At 36.0% G+C, this 22,248-nt stretch overlaps 1 protein-coding gene across 8 annotated transcripts in view; it reads right to left on the bottom strand.

The window, feature by feature from the left end:
* Positions 1-22,248, bottom strand: part of MAPK10 (mitogen-activated protein kinase 10) — a 306,598-nt gene that overhangs the window by 6,028 nt on the left and 278,322 nt on the right. For all 8 annotated transcript variants that reach the window (XM_040479140.1, XM_040479165.1, XM_040479114.1 and 5 more), the window contains 2 exons: positions 15,685-15,748; positions 13,910-13,987 (listed from right to left, as the gene is read on the bottom strand). In XM_040479140.1, the coding sequence (XP_040335074.1) occupies positions 13,910-13,987; positions 15,685-15,748 (142 nt within the window). The remainder of the gene's footprint in view (positions 1-13,909; positions 13,988-15,684; positions 15,749-22,248) is intronic.

The raw sequence follows: 22,248 nt of genomic DNA, 5'->3' as shown, positions 1-22,248 counted from the left end.
TCATGATCTGAGCCTAAATCAAAAGTCAGACGTTCAACTGACTGAGCCACCCAGGAGCCCCATGTATTCTTTATACTTAAGCAATATAGGTGGTAAAAACGCATCCTTTGTGAAATTGTTATTAAAAATATCTAGAGTTTAAATCATCTAATAAAATTAAAGATGAAGAATTCTCATTAAAAATGTTATCAGAGCAAATTTATCTGAGCAAGGTACATTTGGTGAAAAATAACAAATCCAAAATAAGTTATAATAGTGTTATCACAAAGATCTAATAGATCAGAAAAAAATCAATGAAGAATATATATGACTCACCAAAAAAAAAAAAAAAAAAAAAAACAAACCATCTGATTAAAAAATGGGCAGAGAACCTGAATAGACATTTTTCCAAAGAAAACATACAGATGACCAACAAACACATGAAAAGATGCTCAACATCAGTAATCATTAGGGAAATACAAATCAAAACTGCAAAGACATATCACCTCACACTTTGTGAGAACGACTAGGATAAAAAAGACAAGAAATAAGTGTTGATGAGAATGCAGAGAAGAACTAACCCTCATGCACTATTTATGGGAATATGAACTGGTACAGTGGCTTTAGAAAAAAGTATGGATATTCCTCAAAAAAATAAAAAAAATAGAAATAACATATAATCCAGTAATGCCACTACTGGATATTTACCCAAAGAAAACAACACTAATTTGAAAAGACACATGCACCTCCATGTTTATTGCAGTATTATTTACAATACCCAAGATATGGAAGCAGCCTAAGTGTCCATCAATAAACAAATGGATAAGAAAGATGTGGTGTATATATATATATATACATACAATGGAATTACACAGCCATTAAAAAGGATGAGATTGGGGCGCCTGGGTGGCGCAGTCGGTTGAGCGTCCGACTTCAGCCAGGTCACGATCTCGCGGTCCGTGAGTTCGAGCCCCGCGTCGGGCTCTGGGCTGATGGCTCAGAGCCTGGAGCCTGTTTCCGATTCTGTGTCTCCCTCTCTCTCTGCCCCTCCCCCGTTCATGCTCTGTCTCTCTCTGTCCCAAGAATAAACGTTGAAAAAAAATTAAAAAAAAATAAAAATAAAAATAAAAAAAGGATGAGATTGTGCCATTTGTGACAACACGGATGGACTTAGAGGGTATTATGTTAAGTGAAATAAGTCAAATTGAGAAAGACAAATACCATATGATTTCACATTATGTGGGATGTAAAAAGCAAAACAAGTGCACAAAGAAACAAAAAGCCAAATAAGACCTATAAACACAGAGAACAAACCGAAGGTTTCCAGAAGGGAGAGCAGTAGAAGGATCAGCAAATGGGTGAAGGGGAGTAGGAGATACAGCCTTCTAGTTATGAAATGAGTAAGTCACGGGAATAAAAGGCACAGCATTGGGAACAGACTCAACAGTATTGTAATAACATTGTAAGGTGACAGATGGATAACAACACTGTAGTGAGAAGAGCATGAAGTATAGAGAAGTTGAATCACTATATTGTACACCTGAAACTACTATAATATTGTGTGTCAACTATACTCAAAATTAAAAAATAAATTTTTTAAGTCTGTGAAGTGGTGAGGCTAACACAATGTCTTTGCTCTTGGGGTAAACATTTCTTCTCTATGAAAAAAATGTGATTAAGATGTGACATTTTCTGGGATGCCTGGGTGACCCAATCGGTTAAGTGTCTGACTTCGGCTCAGGTCCCGATCTCACGGTTTGTGAGTTCGAGTCCCACTTCGGGCTCTGTGCTGACAGCTCAGAGCTTGGAGCCTGCTTTGGATTCTCTGTCTCCCTCTCTTTCTGCCTCTCCCCCACTCATGCTCTCTCTCTCAAAAATAAACATTAAAAAAAATTTTTTTTAAAAAGATGTGACATTATGTGGAGAGGACACATACACATAAACTAAGAAAGATTATATGTATCTTATAAGTATTTAAAATTTTTATTTGTTGATTATAAACATATTTATACAAATTATGGGGGGTGTGAAACAATATAGAAAACAACATAACAATAGGCACTGATCCTCAAATAAATAACTGTTAAACTTTGGGTATATTTTCTTCTAGTGTTTTTGCTATGAAGTTTCTCTAATTGTGGTTATTTAATATATATTCTTTTGTATCCAGATATGTTTATATACAAAAAAGCTTATCATTTTCCATGTTCTTTAAACTCTTAAAAGCATGAATACCTCTTAATCTTGAATGTCTCGAGACTTTTAAGGCTCTTGTTAATATCTATCTATAAACAATTAACTCTCATTATCAGAACAATGTGTAATGTAAAGTTCCCTGGCTTCAATTTATTCCAATTTTACTTAATTGCATCCTTTAGAGATATGATACAGAGCTACTCCATTTCTTCTCCTGACACATACTAGTAAATTTCATATACTAGCAGACAACTTTTGACTTCCTTACATAACTCAAATGCCCAGCTCTATCCTCCCCACTCCAGCCTGGATTAAATTATGCCGGGGCGCCTGGGTGGCGCAGTCGGTTAAGCGTCCGACTTCAGCCAGGTCACGGTCTCGCGGTCCGTGAGTTCGAGCCCCGTGTCAGGCTCTGGACTGATGGCTCAGAGCCTGGAGCCTGTTTCCGATTCTGTGTCTCCCTCTCTCTCTGCCCCTCCCCCGTTCATGCTCTGTCTCTCTCTGTCCCAAAAATAAATAAACGTTGAAAAAAAAAATTATGCCAACACCAACACCCTCATGTGTTTTCATAAATGTTGGCCAATGATAATTTAACATCACTATGACTGACTTCTCAGAATCTTCAATTCTCCACATCCATATTAAAGGGTAGAGATTAAAACTGGACACACACCTCTAATAAAGTCTCAATCAACTGTGGGCTGACAGAGTGAATGGCTTTGTTCATAGTGTCCATTCATCTCCTGCGTGACATATCTCCTATACTACACACATAACTTTCAAATCATGATACTATCATTTAGATTTACTTTTAACTTAAAATATGAAATATTGCTCATATACCTTTTTGTAACAACTTTTTTGAGATGTAATTCACAAATTTAATTTGTACCATTCAATCATTTTTAGGATATTCACAAAATTGTGCAACTGTCACCACAATCAATTCTGTGATGTTTTCATCACCCCGACAGGAAACCCTGCACTCTGTTTCTTACTTACCCACCAGCCATAAGCAATGACTAACCCACTTTCTGTCTAGAAAACTGCCTATTCTGGACACATCTTATAAATGGAATCATACAATATGTGAACTTTTGTGACTGGCTCCTTTCACGTAGCATAGTGTTTTCAAGGTTCTTAATGCTGTAGCATGTAGCAAAACTTCATTCCTTTTTAATACTGAAATATATTCCATTGTATGGATATGCCACGTCTGTTTATTGATTATTTGAAGGGCATTTGATAGACATTTAGGTTGTTTCAATTTGGGGCTATTATGAATAATGTTGTATGAACATTCACGTGTAAGTTTTTATTTCTAAACCTGAAGAGTGGAGTTGATGGGTCATAGAATAACTCCATGTTTAACATTTGAGGAACTGAAAACCTTTTTCAAATCGGCTATACCAGTTTACATTCCTACCAGAGGTGTATGAGGGTCCCAATTTCTCCTTCTCCTCTCCAGTACTCCTCATTATCTTTTTTATTACAGCCATCCGGTGTATGTTAAATGGTATTTCATTGCATTGTGGTTTGATTTGTATTTGCTTAATGGCTAATGATGTTGGGTATCTTTACATGTGCCTGTTGGCCATTTCTATACCTTCTTTGGAGAAGTGTCTATTCAGATCCTATGGCCATTTTTTAACTGTTATTTTCTTTTTTTTTAATGAGTTATAAGAGTTCTTTATGTATTCAGGGCACAAAGTCTCTTACTACATAAGATTTGCAAATGTTTTCCTCCTTTTCTATGGATTATCTCTTAATTTTCTTGATGGTATCTTTTGAAGCACACGTGTTTTTAATTTTGATGAAGTTGAATTTACCTATTTTTCCTTTTGCAACTGTGCTTTTAGGGTCATACCTAAGAAACCATTTCCTAACCCAATATCATGAAGATTTACTCCTATGTTTTCTTATAAGAGCTTTATAATTTTCGTTTTTACACTTAAGTCTGTGATCTATTTTGAATTTATTCTTATATTCTATATGAGGTAACTGTCCACCTTCAATCCCTTGCATATGGATATCTAGTAGTCCTATCACCATTTATTGAAAAGGTAGTTCTTTGTCCATGGAGTTGTCTTAAAATCCTTGCTACAAATCAATTGACCATAAATGTAAGGGGTTATTTCTGGATTCTCAATTTTATTTAATTGATCTATATGTATATCCTCAAGCAAATATCCCATTGTCATGAACACTGCAGTGTGTGATAAATTCTGAAATCAAGAAGTGTGAATCCTCCAACTTTGTTTTTTTTTTTCAAGATTGTTTTGGCTATTCTGTATCCCCTGTAGTTCCATGTGAATTTTAAGAACAGCCTATTTCAGCAAAGAAAAAGGTAGCTGTGACTGTGATGAGTATATTTAATCTGTAGATCAATTTGGAGAGTATTGTCATCTTAACAATATTAAATCTTCTAATCAGTGAATGAATGGAATGTCTTTCCATTATTTAGGTATTTAATTTCTTTCAACAATGTTCTGCAGTTTTCAGAGTAAAAAATTTGCACTTCTTTTGTTAAATTTGTATTTTATTCTTTTTGATGTTATTGTAAATGGGATTGTTTTCTTCTCATTGTTAGTATATAGAAACACAAATGATTGAGTGAAGAAGTCTTGATGTCAATGGGGAGAACAAATGGTTCAAATGATGACATATACATCTCTTGAGTGTTATAATTAACCGAAATACCCAAGTTAATGAGGAAGATTTTTGTTATTGTGCTTTATTTAAATTATGACCAAATAACTAGTTTGAAAATTTTAAAATAAAGTTTTGGCATAATACAAATCAAAAAGTATTTAAAAGTATCTCTACATAATAGTCCTGGTCTTCTCTTGAGATAGGGTTTTTCTCCTCTCCTGGCTGGAGCTGGTTATATGGACATGTTTTGATTGTCACAGTTAAAGTTGAGTACTGATCAAACAAGGGTGAGATAGGACTTACCTGAGATGAGGCTCCCTTTTTTTTTAACGTTTATTTTTGAGAGAAAGACAGAGTGTGAGTGGGGGTGGGGCAGAGAGCGAGAGGGAGACACAGAATCCCAAGCAGGCTCCAGGCTCTGAGCTGTCAGCACAGAGCCTGATGCGGGGCTCGAACTCACAAACCGCGAGATCATGACCTGAGCCAAAGTTGGACGCTTACCGACTGAGCCACCCAGGCGCCCCGAGATTCCCTTTTAAGAACACAATTCGATGTTTACAAATAAACAGAAACCAACAACACTGTGGCAGCTAGAGAGATTATACAAAGAACACTGAAGAAATTCCCACAGAAACACAAACTGAATGAAGGTAGCAGAACTGAAAGGAGTGTTTAATAAACTTTTTATATAAAAGGAATCACACTGCAGATTATGCTTCTAAAATACACAGCACTCCTACTATATTTTAATAATCAGAATATTGTCAACACACTTGTGGAACATTCTAGGTCTTATGCCATGTGAGCCATCTCACAATCATATATAGCTTTGCTACATGATTACCTCATGTTTGTTTCCCTTGCTTCTTTTTACTTCTTTCATCATACTTCTTTTCTCCTATCTTCCTCAATCTCTAGTGTTCAGTACAGAAAAGTACTCAGTTTAACAAAGCACCGAGTATCTTTTGTATGTACTCTTCTAGATAGGTTTTGTGAGAGAAAGCAAATTTTGCCTATGAAACTGGTGAAACTGCTAAACTATTTTTGACTAAGGGAAATAATTTTGTTGTAGTTGTCTTTCTTCTCACTTTGTTCATCAGCTGGCTATCTTCTATATATTGGAATGGACTGACCTTTATTTTATCAATGTTGAATGCAAATTATATAGTTAGCATTCGATCAAAGTTCAAACTCTTTATCAACTGTATTTCTATGGTTTCCTAGACTACTGTTCCTGATTTTTTTTATAGCAAATTCATTAAGAGAGGTCCTCTCTTCTAACGTTTCCTTTACAAAATTCCCATTATATCTGTTTATTGTATGAGACTGGGTCTTTTCTGTATAGCGCTATGATGAAACAATCGTGTGTACTGTCTAGCAGTGTGCTACAGCTGGCCTTTCGTGGCTTCTGAGAGCCAAGTATTAGCATTAGCATCTCTTTCCAACTCTGCCTTCATTGATGTCACGTAGGTAGCTTGAAATTGGTCACAGTGAGACTAAGTACACCACAGAAATTGGTAAATGCTATTAATCAGTCCTTTTAAAAGAACAGATAGGGGGCGCCTGACTGGTTCAGTTAAGCATCCGACTTTGGCTCAGTTCATGATCTCACAGTTCGTGAGTTCGAGCCCTGCATCAGGCTCTGTGCTGACAGCTTGGAGGCTGGAGCCTGCTTCGTATTCTGTGTCTCCCTATCTCTTTCTGCCCCTCCCCCACTCGCTCTCTCTCTCTCTCTCTCTCTCTGCGTCTCTCAAAAATAAATAAACGTTAAAAAATTTTTAAAAATAAAAAATAAAAATTAATTTTAATAAAGATGGTTGTTAAATATCAACCAGTCCCCCACTATTACATGAAAAATCTTTGCTTCTATATGACTTCTATTGCACTATAATAAATACACTCTTGACTGCAGCTACTCTGGCTTTACTGAATGATCCTTTCAGGTCTCTTTTTGTGTAGGTAATAAATAAATTTTGTAACCATAAAACCAAACGCAAATGGAAGAGTCAAGAAATGGACCTTGGCTTCAAATTGTTAATTTACTGCCAGTTTGTGAAAATCTCTTACATGGAACTGAACTGACTTGAATTTGATTATAACATTCACCTGCCCAGGATGTCCTAGCAATGTGAAACATCCCTACCTTCTATATTTTTTTCAGAGAAATCCAATTTTTTTTTTAATTTTTTTTCAACGTTTTTTATTTATTTTTGGGACAGAGAGAGACAGAGCATGAACGGGCGAGGGGCAGAGAGAGAGGGAGACACAGAATCGGAAACAGGCTCCAGGCTCCGAGCCATCAGCCCAGAGCCTGACGCGGGGCTCAAACTCACGGACCGCGAGATTGTGACCTGGCTGAAGTCGGACGCTTAACCGACTGCGCCACCCAGGCGCCCCGAGAAATCCAATTTTTTAAAAAAGTTTGCTATGAATAAAGCATTGCAAATTTTTGTCAATAAAAATGCTATTAAAAGTAACAAAATAGTAGGGCTGCAAATGAGGAAGAGCAACTACTTTCAATGCTACCTGACCAAAAAATAAGTTTTACGGAAAGAAGTTATGCTAATGGAAATTTCTCAAACTATAAGTTATGTAGTCACAAGATATTTATTATTTCAGGGAAAATGTTCTGCTTTTTAAATTTTTTAATGTTTATTTACTTTTAATGTTTTTAAATATTTATTTTTCAGAGAGAAAGAGTGCAAACAGGAGAGGGGCAGAGAGAGAGGGAGACAGAATCCAAAGCAGGCTCCAGGCTCTGAGCTGTCAGCACAGAGCCTGACGTAGAGCTCAAACCCACAAACCATGAGATCATGACCTGTGCCTAAGTCCAATGCTTAACCAACTGAGCCACCCAGGCATCACTGCTCTGCTTTTTTTAAGGAAATTATTTTCCATGCACAAAGAAGTAGACACAAAGAATTAAAAGTACTGGAATAAAAAAATCACTGAGATATAGCCTTCTCTTTAAGTATGATCTTGAGCCTCATCTTATTAAGGGCTGAGGTTTCTAAATTTTTTTAAGTTTATTTATTTATTTTGAGAGAGATGGTAAGTGGGGGAAGGGCAGAGAGAGAGAGAGAGAGAGAGAGAGAGAGACTCTCAAGCAGGCTCCACACTGCTAGCATAAAGCCCAATGTGGGGCTCGAACCCACAATACTGAGCCGAAACAAAGAGATGCTTAACTGACTGAACCACCCAGGAACCATGAGGTTTTTAAATAAAAAATAATAACTATTGGACTAGATCAGTGACTATAATTTGGAATGACACATTGCCATAGTATGTGGAATATGGTGAGTGGGTGGGGGTAAGTGGGGGAGAGTTGTATATTTAAATAACCTGGGGAGTTTTATCTGCCATTTAGAGATTCTGAAAAATCTCTACCCATCCTAATGCTAAATATCTTTATTTTGGTGAGTCACTCTTACTTATAGGAGGCTCACTTCTTGGGTGGAATGGGAATGGTAAACAAAGAACTTTTGGAATGGACAGCCTCCTATATTTGTTCCAACTCTAACATTTTATAAAAAATGATCTAGAAGAAAATTAATTTCTATTCATGAACTGCTATTCCCTTAGCAGTCTTTATAAATCAATTCAGAAAGTAAGCAGCCATGCTATTCTTGAAAATAAATCACTGTGCAAGTGAAATCAGATAGCAGAAGGGAGTACAATTATTTATTTAGAAATGTATCTGAAGTTTAGATTTATTTCTTATTGATATACAACAATTCCATCGATAAATTTCAAACCTGTATATTATTCTGCAAACGCACATTTAACTTCCTATTTACATTTTTAAAGTATCACTAAAACATGCATTTGGGCAGGAGAACAATTTTCACTCAGGTTTTCTTAGTTTCACTAAGAAACTGCATTAACTTATTCTCTTGCTTCCAGGTTCCTCGTGTGGCCATGACTTAATATTATGGGAGTTGTACTGTTACTTCATTCTGGCTATTTACAAAATAAATATGATATGCAAACATTAACGAGAAGTGGTGAATACAATGAAGAAAGCAAAAAAAGCTGACTTTTCAAGTTTTCTTAGTAATCGCTTTTTCCTTCAGCAGTCTACTGTATAAATGCATATCACGTGCACACAACACACAACACATACAGTGGTTTGCCCATAAAAATTTAACAATTGGCTTTCCATGGGGGGAAAAATGCCCTGGATTTGTAGAGTGAGCCAACCTCCACATCTTAAATCCTGCATGGTAGATTCCAAGCGACTAACACAAGGTCAATAAACTCACAATTGGGAGAGATGTACACAAGTAGCTCTCATGAGCTAGTAGTCAGCCGCAGCATGAGGCTGTCCTATGCTTCAACATGATGCATACAAACCCTTCTTCATATGGCAGACCACTCATCCCATCCCTTTAATGATTAATTAATCTCATATGTATCATCCTCAGTCCTTTTTTTGCCTTCCCTGAACTATACGGTTTGCATAAAATGGGTCATGGGAATAAGATTTTTGTGGAAGTGTTGTGAAAGTATTGAAAAGAGAATTGTGGATTTTATGTCATCACAGATTAACTGTTGCAGAGATCTGGTTGGGGCTGAGGGGAATATAGAGCATGAAATAATTACATAATAAATAAATTGTAACTTGAATTAAAGATGAATAAAAGAGAATAAAATAATAAAAGAGAATAAAATATGTAATTACATATCCTATGTAATTATGTCATGTAATATATAGTATACATATGACTTCTCAGAATTAAAGCCATGAATATTGTCCTTTACAATCCTGTAGTGGAAGATTGAATCCACGTCATTTTAACTATAAACTGGTTAAGCCAGTCAACTATCAAATAAGGCATGTGTACAAGGTAGATAATTCATGATTGTTATAGGTAGTTAGAATGATTTAAAAAAAAAAATGGCTCGCCTTCTCACATGTAGGCAGAGCCTAAGTGGCATATTATAAGTGGCATGTTAATCATTAACACACTAAACAGGCCCACAAAAAATTTAGAAATATACATTTCCCAGAATGAATAAATAACCAAATAACCACCTGAAAGAAAACCTTTATCTTAAGCATGGGCAAACTCCAAACCAATATCACCAATTCATATACTTGATACTTGGTCCATGTATCTTTATGGCAATTAATAGGTTGAACAAATATTTCCTGGCATAAGTCATACTAACTTGCATACTGTATCAAAGCTATGATCCTATCTTGAATTCCACCTTTGGCATAGTACCAAGAAACATGATAAGGGAGAACCTCAGCAACAATTTTCAAATTAATGAATGTTTATCAAGCTACTATTGTATGCAAGGCACAACACTTAGGCACTGCACGGTACACGAGGATGGATACATACAGTCTTTCATCTCAAATGAATTTACAACCAATAAGTTATAAAACAATATTTAAAATACAGGGACTGGGGCGCCTAGGTGGTTCAGCTGGTTAAGCGTCTAACTCTTGATTTCAGATCAGGTCATGATCTCGTGGTTCATGAGATCAGACTCTGCTGACAGCGTGGAGCCTACTTGGGATTCTCTCTTCTCTCTCTGCCCCTGCCCCATGCACACATTTTTTCTCTCAAAATCAATCAATCAATAAAAGCTTAAAAAAATAAAATAAATTATAGGGACTACTAGGACCCATAAGAAGGAAAGATCTTACTCTTTGATAAGATATGAAGTCTTTTAGGAAACATATAAACACTATTTTGGGAGAAGGTAGTATTTGATAAGACAACACTTTAGAATGGGCAGCATTCCAAAAGGCAAGGATCCAGTCAAGTAAAATAGTGAACATAGGAGTCTACAATAGGTATAGTGTGAAAGGTGGAAAAACCTGGTGTATATTATAGAGGGCCATCAATATCAGGAAAAGGTTACTAGACTCAAATTGTAGATGATGCAAAGCCATTGGAGAGCACTCATCCATGGAACCCCCAAACCTATAGTCTTGAAAGATCAATTTAGGTAGAGACTAAAGTCAGGAAGATTACTTCAGGACAACTTTAATCATTGTGGTATTAATGGAAAGGGTTGGTAGTAATTAGATGTAAGACATCCAGCAAGCAGAATTTTTAAGATGTAGAAAGTGACGGTCAGTGATAATGCAAGTGTGGAATAAAAGGTCAGGGATTTCAGAGTGGGAGGCTGAGAAAATAGATCTGCCATAATAGAAATGGGGAAATTCAGAGAAAAATTTACTACTGGAGTGGGTGAGTCTAAATAGAGTGATGTGTTTGATTTTAAAACAAATTGAATCTAGGGGAGCCTGGGTGGCTCAATCTGTTAAGCATCTGACTTCATCTCAGGTCATGATCTCAGGGTTCATGAGCTCAAGCCTTACACTAGGCTCTGTGCTGACAGCTTGGAGCCTGGAGCCTGCTTCAGATTCTGTGAATCCCTTTATCTCTGCCCCTCCCCCACTTGCACTCTGTCTCTCTCTCTCTGAAAAATAAACACACATTAAAAAAAATGAAACAAATCGAATCTGAATTGGCAGCAATTTCATACACCTTAGCCCTATATTCTAATTCTCTAAGACTAGGTTATATTTATCATTAAATAATTTTAGTGGAATGCATTTATTTTCCAGCCCCTCCAGAAATAACAAACTGCTGTATAAACTAGCCTTTGGTTTTATTCACCTTAAATGTATTTCTTTCGGGGCGCCTGGGTGGCGCAGTCGGTTAAGCATCCGACTTCAGCCAGGTCACGATCTCGCGGTCCAGATCCGTGAGTTCGAGCCCCGCGTCAGGCTCTGGGCTGATGGCTCGGAGCCTGGAGCCTGTTTCCGATTATGTGTCTCCCTCTCTCTGCCCCTCCCCCATTCATGCTCTGTCTCTCTCTGTCCCAAAAATAAATGTTGAGATGTATTTCTTTCAAACTTAAGAGAGTTTACTTGATCAAGACTTTGGTCTGCCTATTCATAGCATGCAGTTATATATGTAACTTTAGGTACTATTCAGGAATATTATCCAACACTTGGGATTAGGGCAAAAAAAATGACTATGCAACCTTTTAATATCACACTTGAGCACTTTCTGACAAGCCCACCTAAGGATAATCTGATTTTTTATGGAACATAACTTTATTTGACTTAATGTTCTCAATTGGTTGTGATCCTTTATACACTGTAAACTTGTATAAAACTAATCAAATAAAATTATCAGGGTTTTTTTCTGCCTCGTAGAAAAGATAAGCACAAAGATAAGCTTGGTTGCCCTAGGACATTTATAAGTTTTGGGTTAATTTAGTGATCTTATTTCAATATTCTTTTTTTTTTTCCCACAGACTACATAAATCTAAATTTCTCATACTTTCATTGAACTATCTTTGCCATTCTGCCATTTCCCTCATTAATGAGTTAAAAGAATCTTCCACATGTACTCACTTTCTTTTTGCATATGAATGATGGTTTTAAGGATTAAAGAATCATGCCTTGATTTTATGCAAACTCCATTTCTTTACCAAATGTTTAAACCCTTCTTCATATGGCAGACCACTCATCCCATCCCTTTAATGATTAATTAATCTCATATGTATCATCCTCAGTCCTTTTTTCCTTCCCTGAACTATACAGTTTGCATAACATGGGTCATGGGAATAAGATTTTTGTGGAAGTGTTGTGAAAGTATTGAGAAGAGAATTGTGGATTTTATGTCATCACAGATTAACTGTTGCAGAGATCTGGTTGGGGCTGAGGGGAATATAGAGCATGAAATAAGCTGAAGATGGGGTGCCCTGAAGTGGGTGGCATGACCCCAAGCTCTTTGAAAAGAGGAATGGAGATGAATAAATTGTAACTTGAATTAAAGATGAATAGAAGAGACCGTGCAAAAAATTTAGTCCAATCTGAGCCTGAGGTCCTAGGTCACCTTCACTGGATGCTGGTATTTTGACCTCTTAATGATTACAGAAAAACATGTTCTGACCATTAGGGGAATCCTTAAAACAAGGAGTCTTTCTGCCTTAGAAGGTAGCATCTTGAGGCTGTTGGATTCAGTGTTTGGGTTCCTTAATCAGAATCAGAATCAGAATCAGACAGAACATACAGGTAGGTTAGGCACCACTTCTGCAGACCTGCACCAGTCTAAATGCTAGGATGAATGAGCAGGGTGTTAAAGTTAGAGATAAGCCATCACATTTTCTAAAACTCTTTTTTTTTAGAGCAAGAGAGAGAAAGAGAAGGAGAGTGCACCAGTGTGCACGCGAGAGCAAGGGAGGGGTAGAGAGAATGGAAGACAGAGAATCCCAAGCAGGCTCCTCTCTGTCATGCAGAGCCCTACACAGGGCTCAATCTCACAAACCTGAGATCATGACCTGAGCCAAAATCAAGAGTCAGATGCTTAACGCACGGAGCCACACATACATATATATATATGTGTGTGTGTGTGTGTGTGTGTGTGTGTGTGTATAAAGAGTTTTAGAGGGGTGCCTGGGTGGCTCAGTGCATTATACACACACACACACACACACACATACATACTTTCCTTATATTCAGAACATAGGTCTTAGGAAGAATATAGTAGCACTAAGTGTTAAGTAAATTATCTCAAGTAATCCTAAAGCACATTACTAGCATCAGCAAAGTATGCACAGTATATGTACGAACGTGTATTTGTTTCTGTCGATGGCAAACTGAAAGATTTTCCATGCTGACTTTAATCAGAACGCATCTTGGCAGATGTTTCAACTACTGTCACGCCAAACTTGGGAAGAGTTCAAACACAAGTGACTGAGGAAAGAGGTTTTGACTGGAGGGATTCCTGACCTCTACATTGACATGGTGGTCAGGGGGCATGATGGTTCTGTGTTTTGATGAGAAGCAGTTACCCTTTAACCAGCCCTTGTCAACATTTCTTCAAGATTCACTATTATCTTTTGTCCTAGTCATAATCAATAATCATGATCAAAATGAATGCCACACTGAATATCAAAAAGAATAGAATGAAAATCACTGGAGAGAAATAATCATGTGATATTAGTGTATATGCTCTATTAGCAATGTTATTGGCTGCAATCCCTCTTCAAGGTCAAGAAAAATACACAAGTACTGGTTTATTAGTTATTCACTGAGAGTGAGTACCTGAAGGAGAAGGTTGTCCTTTTACAACACCATTTTTAGTCTTTTCTTCCGAATTCATTACTTCCTTGTAGATAAGTTCTGTAAGAAACAGTTGTCAGGATCATAAAAAAAATGATCTTTAATATACAGAGAAAACTTATTAATGAAAAATAATAACATTCTGATGGGGTTGAGTAAATTAAAAATCAATCGGGATTCCTTTACTCCTCTATTTCTACTTTGTCTTGAAAAAAAGCACAAAGCCTGGAAAAAGTAAGTGCTCAGTAAAGTATTTGACCAAATAAATGTATGAAGAATATACATTCTACTTGGTTCTGAATTTTTGGGGGGATTTCTGATGCCATCTAACTTTATCTCCTAAGAACTTTAATGGCCCAGTTTTGAGCATACAGTTTTCTTCTATACTCACTTCCTAAGAGATGCACATACTCTCCTGACTTTATTACTTTCCAACAATTTCCCAACTGCTTCTTCATTTTTTTTTCATACTGAAATCTTGGAGTTGTAAAATTAAACTTGCCTCAAACCCAACATGATAACAATTATTACATTTATTTCCAAACAGGCATCCATTCATGGCTCTTTCTTTGCTAGAGTTAAATTATGTACCTTCATTTCTTTTAATTTTCCCCTTTTTGCTAAAAATCATTCAGTGTTATTCATTCTTGCTGTGCAATGAGTTCCAATTTATATAATCATTATCCTTCACCATAATTTCTTTCTCTGGTTTCTAATTTAATCCATGTTCATTTTTAAGTGATATTTATCTCATAATACTTACCTATTCACAAACCCCTAAGAGTACCTTCTTGTCCTTATTTAGAGCATATCAAGTCTTTTCTGTCCATCATTTAGTATCTTTGTTTACTTGGTCTACTGTTTGCACATGCTCGTTTTTCCATATTATCCAACAGGACCCCTTGGCCAGAGAAATCTCTTTGCTATCTTTATAACACTTTTTGCTCATCCCTATCCTTTGTTTTCTCCATGTGTCCCCATACTGGTATTTTCCTCTGTTTTATTCTTTTTTTCTCAATTTATAATGATTAATTCCTTCAAGTCAGCTCAAATATTTTTTCTATTCAGATCTTCCTTTTATGTTCCTCCCCATTTTGACTGAATGGTTTGTTATGATCTGTATTTGCTTATCTCTACTCTGTAGTTCTTTTATTCTACTGTGTAGTTATTTATATTAGTTTAATAATTATTCATAGTTTCTGCTTTGTTTCACCCTGAGTATAATCTTGACTATTCATTATGTGTTTGGAAGAGTTTTGGTGGAAAAAAGGTGAACTAATGTATTTATTCATTATTTTCTTACTTTGAAGGATAAATAAGCCATTCAGATACATAGATTTCCTAGATTTTCAAGTCCTAAAAATGAACCAAATGCATTCATACATTAAATATCTTTTATTTTCTAATGTCTAAAGTAATCTTAGGCTTAATTTAATCCATTTTATATGATAATTTTATACACAAACATGGGATGTATAATTCTGAAATTCTGAATTGAAGCATGCCCTCCACCATAACAAATACTTTGACGATCAGTACTCTTTTAAAAAGTATCAGTAATTAATTCCTTTCATTCTTGAGTAAATGCAATATTGTTATTAGTATGAAAAGACTGATGACGTTTCGAGAACTTTGAAAATTGTCTGAGGATAGCAATTATAAAATCATCTGTTACCAAATTGCTTTAAAGAGAGATGCCTTGAAGATATTTCCTGAGTTTCAATAAAGCAAAATGTATATTTAAGTGGTAGAGTCACCTTTCCATTCTTCAATGGTGTGTTCTCTTTCGTCCAACTGTTTGTCATATATCTGAGGTGGAGGCTGCAGGATAAAAACAAACAATAAACTTTGTGTAATAACCCAAATATAACTAAATTTTACAGTGCATGGAGTAACTTGCTGTTCATTGATTTTGGTGGCGAGGAGACTCACATATTAATTTTGGGGTAATTGCAGTGGTGCAGAAGTTAAAATTTCTAGACTTACGAAGGTCTCATTTATATGCCAATAGTTGCTGCTGACCAAGTAAAGCAGCAGAATCCAAATCCTAAGAGCTCACTTCCCAAAACTTTCTGATTTAGAAACCAAATCTAAGAAACTAATAAAGCCAATCTTTAAAAAGAAAATAAGACATTAGATTATAAGGACCCAGAAGCTATTTCCTCCATTCACTTGCTTTATAACAGAACCCTACCCAAACTATCCCCTACTGATAAGATTTTGTTCCATTCTCAGACCCTCCTGAAGAAGTCTTTAATATCCCTCAATAGGCCATAGTAATAGTCCCTAGTGTAAAGCCATATTTAGATCTAATCAAACTTTTAAATTTTTTGTGAAGCATCATAAAATACCTTTACATATAGCTATATTCCCAATATTTAAATGATATTTTCTCCCCGTAGGCAGAAGACTCTGCCAGTTTTTTACAGAGGTGGGCCACTGTAAACCTCTGAGAGGCCCTTTGGTTAGCCCTCTCTGGAGGATATCATATGAGAGGACCTTCAGTCTGACTTATGCCATCAGAATTTCTCTTGCCATGAAGAGTTCAGAGATTGAAAAGGAGAGATTTTCATAAATCTAGGTGCCTTCCAGGAAGGAGGGTCTCAGATTCCTTGATCTCTTCTTCCTGATGAAGAGGAATAAGATCTCCAGATAGGGGAGATATATCATGATGCCCTATGGGAGCTCTACCTTAGGCCAAGAGATGGAAAGAAAAAAAATATTTCTTGGAAAAAAATATCACCATGAGATACATGGAGAAGGGGCTAAGAAGTTCCATCGGCTGGCGATGGATTGAATGAAATAAGAACTACCAATTTCTGGTGCCATGAGACAGGGGACCCTAGAATTCATGTTGCCTAACACTCCAACAGCAATATTTACTCTAAGAAACTCAAAGAGTTACTCGATAAAGTGACTCAGGCCTATGGACATGCATCCCTCAAAAATGGCTGTCATACGAAGGCTTTGGACAAGACTTTCAAAGACAGCTCTTGGCTTCTGTTGGAGGTTGTTGGCCAGTGAGTAGCATCTTACTACTATAGTAGTCCTTCTTTACTGCATTCAGCCTGAATCATGACAGATATGAATTTTCATTCTAGTCCTGATATGCTGGGGTAGCCTCACATACTACAGAAGTAACTGTATATGAAAAGAAAAGAATTTGCCCCATTGTGGTCAGGCAACTTAACACAATACTGAATTATTGAGAAGTAACTACTGATGAGGCTAGACATTCCTTTAACTCCTATGATTGTTACTGGAGCAAAAAGCTTTAAACCAGTTACTGTGATTCAAACATGGCTGGCTGAGTAGTCTTTATTGAAAGAATTAAGCAAAATGAGACCCCACTCTATCCCATGATGCTAAAGGGAACATAAAAATACAATTATATAAAGTTAAGGGGACAGGGTGATTAGGCACTGTCCTCAGGACTTGACTAAGGCATCATCTTCTACCCCAAATTACAAAGGATTCCCAAATTATAGGAATACTATGATGTAATGAGTAAACAGTTTTTTGTTTTGTTTTGTTTTTTTAATTTGTGAAACTGTCATCTAAGTAAGCTAATGCAAAGCTAAATTCTGGTTATGTAAAGACATTTTTCCAAGTGGCAGTTTTCCTGCTTTGCCTCTTCCTATAATGCTGAGGGGACATCCTCTGCCAAACACAGCATACACAAGCTCTCAGAGGTCCCCAGAGCTCTATGCCTTGTTGGCACCTCTTTCTTCTTCTAACAATAGACTCAGCTCAGGATCTTGTGTGGCTGGCTTCTCCATGAAGTGGATTTTTCCATTCAAATTTCGAAACTGAACATGGTTCAAGAGTACAGTTCCTGCCAAAGTGCATAAATGCCATTTTCTCTCTGCAACAAAACTATTTTGAGAGAGGCTTTCCTTGGAACTTCATCATACAGCTGTTGGTAGTGTATATAAAGCATGAAGTACGTAGACTCTAACCACAAGCAAACTACAAACAGAGAAAAAGTACTGAGTCCAAGGTTTTTCCTTTCAACAAACCAAAACGGCTGCAAAACATATTTGCATTATAGCTATGATTGAAACAGCTACATGTTCAGAGTTGTGGGGTTTTTTGTTTGTTTTAAGAGGAAATGTAATCACCTGCAATGGAAGGGTACATTCACATAAAGATGTCTTCTACATAAAAATATAAAAGAGGAATTGACCAATAGTCTACAGAGAGTAATGTCATATTCAAACATATATATATATATATATATATACACACACACACACACATATATGTGCTTGCACAGCAATCATTAGATGCAATTATCCACAACACTCTCTGCCTCCACCCTCTAAAGAGAAGCTAGTGTTTTATTGCTCAGTTGTCTCCCACCCTTATTAAACAGAAAGGATTCTCTTTTTCCAGGTAGCAATCTAAATGAAAAAGAAATGAGGAGTGAGGATAAAGAGAAGGGCCCCAGAGAATATTTCCAAAAAAAAAATTTACTAGATTGGAACAATTTGAGATGTGAGAAAATCAAGGATAAGATGAAATTAAGGATAATATATGGAAAGTTAGTAGGGCTTGTGACTTGCATGCTTTTGAATGTTCCTCAAGAGACTGAAATTCTCTTTCTGTTATTTTTGAAGATTTTGGACTCTACTTCCTTGCTTGAAATTCTTATAGATATCGAACCATGAATTCAAATGGATTACATAAAAAATAACAATATGGATTAGATGTTTCATATTAATGTCATTATATATACATGTACAAATTGTTTTAATTAAATGAGATAACACATAGACAAATACATAATCACTGCGTTAGTGAATATTAGAATCAATGTATTTGTTTATTAAACTCATTAATTCAGTAAAGGTCTTGGGCACGTAATATGCACCAGACTATATTAAAAATTGAAACTTCAAAACTAGATAATATGGCTTCTGACCTCAAGGAGCTCACAATTCAGTGGACTGATATAAACCAGAAAATTAATACACAACATGATAAAAAAAAATATGTATGTGGTATAGGGGAATAGAGTGAAGAAATCTTAACAAACCCTAGGAAAACATTTTGCTTCTTGGAGTAGATGACATCTGTACTAGTTCCATGAAGAAAGGTGGTGGAGGATGCTGTCAAAAAAAAAGGAGAAGGACAAGATGACTCCAGGCACAGAACCTAGAAAACAGCATAGTCGTGTTGGTGGTGGATGCATGTTTGTTTGGGTGCACACACATGCAAAGAGAATTGGAAACAATTCTTTGAAAGTAGCACATGACATACTTCAGAAGTGACAAGCAATAAGAGCTGTGCCTAGAGTAGATGGGTCAGGCAAAGGCTAGATCAAGGATGGTCCTGGGTACCATGATATGGAGCAAAGACTTCTTGAATTTAAGAGAATGGCATGGACAAATCCATGGCTGGATTGAAGAAAGACACAACTGAAAGCAGAAAGATTTAGGGAGCTAATGCATGATCTAGAAAATAAATTAAAAAGGCCTGACTATAATATGGAAGGTCAAGATGGATAGAAAATATAGATTCAAGAATTAATAAATGTTAATTGGTAGATATTAATATTTATTTAATATTGATTAAGAAATTAAATTGGTAGAATTTTTTTGATTAAATGTGTATAATGAGAAAGAAGAATGATTCCCAGATTACTAAGCTAAATAGCTGGACAGTTATGGTATTTATGGGGCTGTCTAAAAGGACAGAGAATGAAAAAAGGGAAATGAGATTGGTAGAGGGGTAAGCCAAGTGCTATGTGGATAGAGAGGTCTATTTGAGAATTAAATAGATGATCTGGTGATCATAGGACTGCTGTTGGCTAGAGATGTACAGATTCAAAACTATTAGCAACAGATGTTTGTTGAAATCATGACAGTGCATGAGGTCACCCATAGAGTGAATGCAGGTAGGACGGACGAGTAAAAGGCCAAAATGGACCCCTGCCAGACACCAAGGTTTAAAAGTTGACCCGTGGAAGAGAAGTGCACTAAGAAGGAGAAGGAGGAGGAAGAGAAGACGAGGGGAAAGAAGAGAAGAAGGAAAGAAGGAACACTTAAAGAAATACATGGATAATAAAAATATTGTAATGCTATAGAAGTCAAGTGTTCAGAGAGTTTCAAAAAGAGGTAGTAATTGTCTATTTCTTATAAATGAAACAAATGAAGAATTTAGCTTTCCAGGAATCAGAAGGGCATGATAAAAAGCATTAACTTTGAACCCCATAAAGGTTTCCAAACCTCAAAACTGTCGCCACACTCAGAAAGATTCAGATAGATTGTTGATGAAGTATTTTAATGCCAGATAGCACCTAAAGAAGTAGAAAGATATAGAAGAAATATCCTCAATACCAATATGGATATTGTAGACAAATAAAAAAAAAAAGAACTGCAGAACAGATTGTGACACTAAAAAAAGAAAAAAGAAAAGAAAAGAAGAATTCTAATGCTCTTTCCCAAATATCTTTAAGAGTTTGATAAGTGAAAAACACTGTTCTCTAATTAAGAGAAGTCATTTTTTTCTGAGAAGATACTATGTGCTAAGCTCTTTCTATATGCACTTTTAAACAATCTTTAGATAAAGAAACTAAGATTCAAAAAAATTCTTCTTAAGATATCTTAAGTCACATAACTAATTAATGGTAGATCTTTGATTGAAACCAAACTTAAAGCATAATTCAGAGCAAATGGTAATAGACATTAATCTAAAATAAGAGATAATGAAACAATATTTAAAGTAAACATCTTTATAAAATAAGAAATAGAAACACAAGCCAATGGGGAGATTGTATGTCTCAATTTGCTCAAAACCATCTCAGTTTTTGCTTGTTGTCCTTACAGCTACTAACAGTCCTCAGGCCCTTTACTCTCACAAGCGTTTAGAGGATAATTATATGAGCACGCTGCATAGCAGTGTTATGACATGGCATATTGCAGATCGCAGGTATCCAGTAATTACAGGATGAGAAAAAAAACAACCGAACTGCAACTTTTTCTACTACTGGAGTCTCAACAATTGCAGATGTCTACTCTTTCCTGCTCTGAGACATCATGTCAGCATTTCCTTCCATTTTCTCCATTTTAAAAAATGTTAAACTTAACTATAAAGTATGGCTTTTACCAGAAAGCGCTAAAGGAATGCAATGCTACATAATAAAATTGGGATTGAGCAATATGGATTCTGTTGGCATTCTTTTGAGTTCTTGTTGCTGGAAATGATTTCTTGCTGAAGGGATCTCTTTAATCAGTATCTGTTCAAATCCCTAATTGATTCCCCCAAGGTACAACTTGCTCTTTTGTGACTTCATTTGATGCCACATATTTAAGTAATATTCCATTTATTAAAATGTATGAATTTATTCCTTCCTTAGTCTTCAAAATAACCCCATTTCAACAGCATCATAGAATGTTAGTGATGGAAGAGAGTTTAGAGGTTATCCAGTGCCACCCTTATGCAATTTGCAAATGAGAATATAAAAACTGCACAGGTGATTTGTCCATGGTCTTAGAGTTAATTAGTGGCAGAGTTAGGAAGAAAATGCAAGATCTCTTACAGGGAAAGATGGAATGGAGGCATTCTAATGGGTTGCAGAAATGTTAAGTTGAATAATTCAACACTTACAAAAGATTTTCATTAGTGACAAATTTGAGCCTGTCACTCTGATTTCTGTTCCAATTTTCTGTCAGCCTACACACATAGTGAGATCTGGCAAATATCACCCAAATGGTCAACACTTACATCCTGAATGCTTTTTGTCAAAATATCTTGGACAACATCAAGACCTCTATACATGTGAATCTCAAAAGAGATGAGAACCAGATTATGAGAAATCTAAGTCACGCAAAGTTGTTTTTCCTGTCCATTTTTGAGCCCTGATTTAACATTGTTTCTGTCTCCTTCATGTTCTGAGCCATACGACAATCATCAACTTGGTGTTTGTTTTCTGCTTCTTTTGTCCTAATTAAGCATGCTATACAGTTTTGTTCCACTTTTTCTCTATGTGTTCTGCCATCTTATTGAAAACGCTTCATTTGAAAGCTTTAAATAGCATTTTCTTTCAGTGTGTGCATTCTCTATTAATTTGGCAGCTGGATAAAAGAAAATGATATTATGTCCTATTGAAACGTGCTCTGTTTCTTCACATTGACTTTTGCAGCTTGAGGAATGTGAAAAGATGCATGATTCATTGTAAGGTTTCAACCAAGAAGGGTGGATTTTCGTACAACGTTAGAACAGAAAACCCATTTAAAGAAATGTGCAAATTTTGATTTTGTATTTCCATGAATCTATACATATAAAATAGCTTTTCCAAATGTATCTTTAATTTTTTT

Source organism: Herpailurus yagouaroundi, unplaced genomic scaffold (assembly GCF_014898765.1).
Source record: "Herpailurus yagouaroundi ecotype Mexico unplaced genomic scaffold, PumYag 28, whole genome shotgun sequence".
Taxonomy (NCBI): domain Eukaryota; kingdom Metazoa; phylum Chordata; class Mammalia; order Carnivora; family Felidae; genus Herpailurus; species Herpailurus yagouaroundi.
The sequence above is the reverse complement of the archived record's forward strand: the minus strand, read 5'-3'. Positions and strand labels throughout refer to the sequence as shown.